The sequence below is a fragment of the Poecilia latipinna genome, unplaced genomic scaffold (assembly GCF_001443285.1).
Source record: "Poecilia latipinna isolate Pla-1442-1.1 unplaced genomic scaffold, P_latipinna-1.0 Scaffold2714, whole genome shotgun sequence".
NCBI lineage: Eukaryota > Metazoa > Chordata > Actinopteri > Cyprinodontiformes > Poeciliidae > Poecilia > Poecilia latipinna.
Window position 1 is genome coordinate 104614 of NW_015115330.1, and position 7070 is coordinate 111683.

The window sequence follows — 7070 nt, forward strand, 5'->3', positions numbered from 1 at the left end:
TGTGCATGGCGCAACAGCAGTTTGAGGTTTCTCCACTTTGCCTCAGAATTGCTTTGAAATCAAAACATGAGCTGTGTCCGAATTCAGGGTCTGCATCCTTCGAAGGACGGATTTGCAGGCCGATTACATCATAGCGTGGCGACAAGGCCTGTCCGAATTCAAAGACTCCTTCAAATGCGTCCTTCTTTTCCCCAGATTTGAAGGATGGGTCCGGTGTATCCTTCACGGCCCACGATATCCCATAATTCATTGCGGGTTCCAACTGGGCGTTCAGGCAGAACGTCAATGGCGGCGAATAGCAACAAATTATTTAGCTTTATAACACTTTAAATGACACAACGTGATTTGGTTCAACGTTTTTAGGCGAGAATGTAAGTGTGTAAATCTCAAATATCTGCTCGGTTCATCAATACATCATCTAATTGCAATATTGCTCTGACATTTTCGGACCTGTCGGCTACCGCTGCGTCAACAGCCAGCTCAGCTGTCAGCCGGCCGGGCGCTCCAGGTTCGGTACACCGAGAGAAAACGCCTAACTCCTGGCACATAGTTATAAAAATATAGCTTTCCCCAATGAGTGGGAGTTAAACACTGATATTATTCAGACAGGTCTGGTTGAAAAATGTTTGGTTTATAAAGTATTTCAAAGCAGAGCACATCGGTTTGATTGATTAATTAAAGTTAAGCCTTCAAACATAATAGGTTTATTTAACCGTAATGTCCTATCTGCGATGTGGAGAGTATTATATTTGTAAATGAATAATTTGTATTCCTTGTAGAAAAGTGCAGTACACATTTGAACATTTTAGAATCAAACTAAGAGATTTCCTTTTTACTATGGAACATCATTTAGTATAAAAGTTGAAGAATAATATAGAAATCAGTAATACATGACTGAAAAACAAACTTCGGCTCCGTTGTTTTTCCTTCTCCGCTCTCTGCTTCAGGCTGTCACGGTTGCTTGGCAACATGAGTTACGCTGAGGTGGGGGCAGGGACAGTTGGTGAAGGCTAGACCTGTCCGAATCCACAGATATTTTTCTTACAGTCTTAGTTTATTCCCGGCCTTTGAAGGACCCGTCCTACATAGACCGGTCCGTCGAGGGATTCAGACCCTGAATTCGAACACAGCTATATGAGTAAAAACTGGACAAGAGGTTAAAGGTCACATCACCAGTTCTGCTGTATGTCCGATAATAAAAAAAAAACTGATCCATAATTATCAATATAATTAAGTTTTCTAGGGTCAGTGTCAACCACACACACCCTGAGCGTGTGTGTGGTTGTGCCTGAGATGCAGGTCAGAGGTCAGCATGCTGTCTCCCCGCAGGGCGAGGACATCGTGTTCCTGGCGACGGACATCTCGCTGCCCGGCGCCGTGGACTGGGTCATGATGCAGTCGTGTTTCAGCCACCACTTCATGCTGGTTCTGGAGAAGCAGGAGAAGTTCGAGGGCCACCAGCAGTTCTTCGCCGTGGTTCTGCTCATCGGCGCCCGCAAGCAGGCCCAGAACTTCGCCTACCGCCTGGAGCTCAATGGGAACCGGCGCCGCCTCACCTGGGAGGCCACGCCGCGCTCCATCCACGACGGCGTGGCGGCGGCCATCTTGAACAGCGACTGCCTGGTGTTCGACACGTCCGTTGCTCACTTATTCGCCGACAACGGCAACCTGGGCATCAATGTCACCATCTCCATGTGCTGAGGATGGCGCGGTACCGACCCGGTACCGACACGACCCGGTCCAGATCGGGTCTGATAAAAACTGTCGAAATAAAAGATCTCTTGGGTCTGGTTCTGGTCAGTGATCTGTGGATAAGAACATTGTCTAGCTCAGAGACAGAACTGTGTTTCAGTTTGTTGGACCTGTCCAGCTGGCAGAACCTTCCGGGTTGATGGTCCACTTCTCCAGGGTTAGGTTCTGGAGCCCAGTCAGAGAGAACTCTGACTGGGGTCAGTCACATGACCTTTGACCTTCTGTTGGCAGAACTTCCACATCATCAACTGGTTCCTGCAGAAGTTCTCCTATGGGCCAGCTGGGGGAAGGAACCTGTGCCGGTTCTGGTGTTTCCCTTCAGCTTTTAGAGGAGAACCAGAACTGACTGCAGAATCAGAACCGCTGGTTCTGGATCAGTAGAATAACCCAACAGAACGTGATTTCGTTCTGAAGGGCTCTTGAGCTGAACCGGACTGACCCAGGGGTTGGGAGGTTGCTGGTTCTGATCCAGCAGCGAACAGTCCAATCTGCCACCACAGCCTTACTTTTCTACCGCTGCCCTCTTTCTGTGCTGCTGAAGTTCTGATGAGACCCACAGGACCCGGAGTACTGCTCAGCTCTACAGAACCAGAACACAAACAGTCCGGGTTCACTAATGACTGCAGCAGGAAGATACCTCAGAACTCCTCCAGCACCCCTCAGATGCCGGGAACTGGACCCTGACTGCAGCTCAGGACACGCTGGTTCAGCAGAATCTGCAGATTTGGGGTCAAAGTTCAAGCTTAGAATATGTAAAGCTACTATAAAGATCAGTTTATGTGAGCAGAAGAAGAAACATCAACTTTTTTTCATTATTAGAACCTTTAAATTTCCAGCTGAGGCCAGAGAAAGCCTCCGGCCCTTTAAATCATTCCAGGTAGTTCAATCTCACAGACACCTTCAATCAACATATGAATGTAAAACATCACAAATATGTCAATAAGGAATAAAACCTGCCTGATGCTCCATCCACCATTACACTGTCGGGTTCCACTGGCTGAGACTAGCTTAGCATCGTTAGCATGCTAGCTGTTAGATTCCAAATTTTTGACTCATGAGGAGATGAGCTTCAGATGTTGAACATAAACACCGTCTTTTAGTTGGTCTGTGATTTGGTTAAACTGGTTCTGGATCAGTGTGCTGGTCCGGACTGGGACCGGAGTCGTCTGGAGTCCAGTCTTCACTGAGATAATCTAAATAAAATCGGATCAGACAGGTCCAAGTCTCGTCTGGATCCCTCCAAACATTCCTTATGGAAAATAACTTATTTTTCTCTATTTTTAAATAAAAACTGATATCAGGTGTCTAAGCTGGCATTTAACAGGTTAAACCCTAAAAACCGCTGAATGTTTTGAGCTGGGCTCAACTTCGATGAAAATTATACCGATACAACATTCATCTGTAAAGTTTTCAGCAGTTTTTGTGTCAGTACTTCCACCTTGTGGCAGCTGTAGCTGAAAATAAATCAATCAGTAAATCAGATCATGATTTAAAGCTAAACAGCCAGCATGCTATACTATCGGGAAGTTTTAATGATTAAAACTAAAAATGATTTAGGTTTATTCACATAAACTGATCTCATCTGTTGTTACTATGTTTTCTCTAATGGGAGCCAATTCAGGTTAAAAAAAAGTTTTAATTGATCCCAGATGGACATTAAATGTTCAGGTCTGACCTCAGAACCGCCCCGGTTTGGTTTGCAAGCATGTTGTAGAACCTGGAGAGATGCTAACAGTGTTAGCATTAGTGTTAGCCTGGATGCTTAGTGCAATAATCAGGATTTATCAGAACTTTTTCACTTGCAATTGAAACACAATTAAGTTGGCGTGACATCTAACACTGAATTCCTGTTGATTCAGAATGACACTTCCTGTTTCCTTAAGCCTGCCCACACGCTTTATTCTGATTAAAACACCCTACAGAAAAATGTGTGGAGAAATTATTTCTACTGTTTGCTGTCTGGAGGTAGATTCACCTTCTTCAGATGTTGTAACCAAATAAAAGAGTGAATAACCAATTATTTTATTTGCTTCTATTATTTTTTGCCTCAGAAACATTTGGTTCTGTCTGGATAAACCCGGATCAGAACCAGGTCTGGATCAGTGACTCAGAAAAGGAGGGAATCACCATAGTAACCAGGGACTCAGCTTTTTGCAACTATTTAACTTCAAACGTTTCTCAGAAATGAAAGTTTCAGCCAGCATTTTATTTTTTTTATTAAATTGATCTGTAAAAGTCTGTTTTTTAACTGCTGCGGTTTCAGGCCAGCGCCTCCTGGTGGCTGGACGCCAGGCAGCTACAACAGCAGCAGGAAGTGACATCACAGGAAACATGTTTGAAGAGAAACTTAAACGAGGTTCTGCTCCGGTTTCAGCAACCATCGTCTTCATCTACGCTCCGTCTCTCATCTCCTGGTGTCTCTGTCTCTTCTTCGGCTGTCCTCTCTGTCTCTCCATCTGTCCTCTCTGTCTTCCTCTCTCCTGTCCTCTCTTCTACCATCATCTCTCCTTCTGTCCGCCTCTCTGTCCCTGACGTCTCTCGCCTTCCTTTCCGTCTCTCTGTCGTCTCTCCTTCTATCCCTGTTGTCTCTGTCCTCTCTTCTGTATATCTCTCTGTCCGTGTCCTCTCTGTCCCTCCCTCTTTCCGGCACCCCCTGGTGGTTGTACTTGTCATAGGCGGCGTCCTGTTTCTCCTCTTTGACCCGGATGGCAGCAGGAGGACGAGGAGACGAATCGGTCGAGGAAGACGACTCTCTGCTCTTCTTCTTCTTCTTTTCCTTCTTCTCTTTCTTTTTCTTCTTCTTCTCTTTCTTTTCTGAGGGAAATGAAAACAGCAAAAGAAGAAATTAAGAGGCATCTGGTTTTGGGTCGGGAGTTTCTTGTCAGCAGGAAATGACCTCACCCTTCTTGGCTTTCTTCACGGGGATGTCCTGCTGCTCGTCTTCCTCAGACGGGGCGGCAGCAGCAGGTTCAGTGGGTGCGCAGCCGTCTTCTCTGAGACGCTTGGTGATGTCATCAATGTCCTCGTGGTCTTTGGGAGGACGGTAGTTCTTCACATGGTCCACCCGGATGGTCCGCCCCTTGATCTGGAGCCCAGAAGCATGTCAATACCAGCAGGGGGTGGGGCCTCTCAGCAGGGGGCGGGGCTTCTCAGCACGCTCACCTTAATGCCGTTGAAGTTGTCCACAGCTAGGATGGTACTCCTCTGGTCCTCATAGCAGACGAAGCAGAAGCCTTTGGACTTGCCCGTCTTCTTGTCTCTCACCAGGTTGATGTTGACAATCTCGCCGTACCTGATTGGAACGTAGCTTTAGCGCCATGCTAGCAGGACGACCTCTGGAGGTCAGAGTGAGTGGGACTTACTGGGAAAAGACGCAGATGAGGTCGCCCTCTGTCAGCTCGTAGGGAAACCCACCTGCAAGACCACAACACACACACACACAACTGATCACACACAGTGTAGGTCATCATTCACACCCTGTGACATCACTTCCTGTCTGGACCTGAACAGAAATACAGAGGACTGAAACAGTCAAAGCTAACTGCACTAATTACAATTATTCCTATTTTAATGTCTTGTAAATGACTATTGATAAATATTTTATTTTTTTTTTTTTTTTTTTTTGGTTGTTGTTGTTTCCTCATTTGGCCAGATGTTGTTCGTTGCCTTTTGACCGATGTTTTGATTTAAAGAGGGTTTTTGCGGGGACAAGGTTGCTAGGCGATCTACACAAACTTCTGACGGTAACTGATGGTTGGTTGTTTTGGACATAGTGCAGAGAGTGAGCGAGCATATGAGTCACGGTTGAGGGGAGATAACTAGGGAATAGTTCAATTAAGGTCCAGACAATTAATTGATTAGCGCTCAGTTGATGAGGGAACAAGGAGGGTGTTTTGACGAGAGTATTGTATTTATTAAACGTGATGTTTATGTTTCGATATGAAATGGTGTTAATATTTGATTAACTGTCGAACAGTTGAAACAGTTGGAATACATTTTAGTTAATTTGTAATATAGAAATGTTAGTTAATTAAATACATGCATTGTAAATTTAATGTTATTACATAAAGTAAGGTTTATAGGTTAAGGTAAAAGGTTAAAACCACTAAAGGCGCTTTTGCACGGAATGGTACGGTTCCAGCCCTGTTGTGTTCGCATTACACTGTATTACCAAACTGGGCAGCTGCAAGGTGGAATCGTCAGGCTACTCAGTACATGAAAGAAAATGGGAAGTTTCCAAGTTTAAGGCACTTTACTGAGTTCATGTCCACTGAAGCTGAGATTGTGTGTAATCCAATTACGTCATTTCAGGCTTTTCACTCAACAGACTTCACCAAAATAACCAGCAAAGTTAACCAGAAAGAAAAAAGGCCCATCTCCAGTGTTCTCCATACGCAAGTGGTAACAGAAACAGAAGGCACAAAACAAAGGTCAAATGTTAAACCAACATGCATGCTCTGTCAAGACAACGGACACAAACTTCACAGTTGCCCTCAGTTCAAAGACAAACCACTCGAGGAACGAAGGAAATACATAAAAGACCAAAGACTTTGTTATGGGTGTCTTGCGCCGTGTCTGGGTTTAAAGGACTGTCGTTACAGACATGTATGTGAAATATGCAAGAAAAAACATCCTACCTGTCTACATGACTTTGACTATGACAACGACAAATCACAGACAAGCCAATTTCAAATGAGCATGGAACAGACTGCAACAACCCTGTCTCTCAATGCAAGAACCAATGAACAATGTATAAGCACCTCTATGATCGTACCAGTATGGGTTTCTTCAGAGCAACAACCAAGTAAAGAAAGGCTTGTTTATGCACTCTTGGACACCCAAAGTGATACAGTGTTCATTGACCATGATGTGTCTAACGATCTCAAAGCTAAAGCAACCCCAGTAAGGTTAAAATTTAGTACAATGCTTGGTAAGGATGCAGTTGTGCCAAGCGTGCGTGTCTCAGGTCTCAAGGTGAGAGGATACAACTCTTGAGACATAATTGAACTCCCTCCTGCTTACACTAAAGACTGTATACCGGTTAACTGCTCTCACATTCCTTCCTGTGAAATGGCAAGGCAATGGGATCATCTCAAGGTAATAGTGAATGAGATCCCCCCACAGCTAGAATGTGAAGTTGGGCTACAACTGTTCCAAGGCATTAGCTCCAAGGCAGGTCATCTTAGGAGAAGGTGAACCCTATGCTATCCGCACAGTATAGGGCTGGAGTATTGTAGGGCCCACATCATCTCACAGTAAATCTTTTAGCTTATCTGCTGCGTGCCACAGAGTCACAATCAAAGAGCTTCCTTTAAAGA

General features: G+C 44.9%; 2 protein-coding genes across 3 annotated transcripts in view; one reads left to right on the forward strand and one right to left on the reverse strand.

Annotated features, from left to right (window-relative positions):
• The window catches only part of siah2l (seven in absentia homolog 2 (Drosophila)-like), a 12707-nt gene extending 8938 nt beyond the window's left edge, over nucleotides 1-3769 (forward strand). The window contains exon 3 of one of the 2 annotated variants that reach the window (XM_015021051.1): nucleotides 1330-3769. In XM_015021051.1, the coding sequence (XP_014876537.1) occupies nucleotides 1330-1701 (372 nt within the window). In that variant the 3' untranslated portion in view covers nucleotides 1702-3769. The remainder of the gene's footprint in view (nucleotides 1-1329) is intronic. The other variant, XM_015021050.1, reaches the window with a different exon arrangement.
• Nucleotides 3770-3950: 181 nt separating this feature from the next.
• The window catches only part of rbmx2 (RNA binding motif protein X-linked 2), a 12051-nt gene continuing 8931 nt past the window's right edge, over nucleotides 3951-7070 (reverse strand). Inside the window, exons 3-6 of the mRNA XM_015021052.1 lie at nucleotides 5115-5166; nucleotides 4915-5044; nucleotides 4654-4837; nucleotides 3951-4566 (exon numbers count right to left, since the gene is read on the reverse strand). Of these exons, the coding sequence (XP_014876538.1) occupies nucleotides 4157-4566; nucleotides 4654-4837; nucleotides 4915-5044; nucleotides 5115-5166 (776 nt within the window). The 3' untranslated portion in view covers nucleotides 3951-4156. The remainder of the gene's footprint in view (nucleotides 4567-4653; nucleotides 4838-4914; nucleotides 5045-5114; nucleotides 5167-7070) is intronic.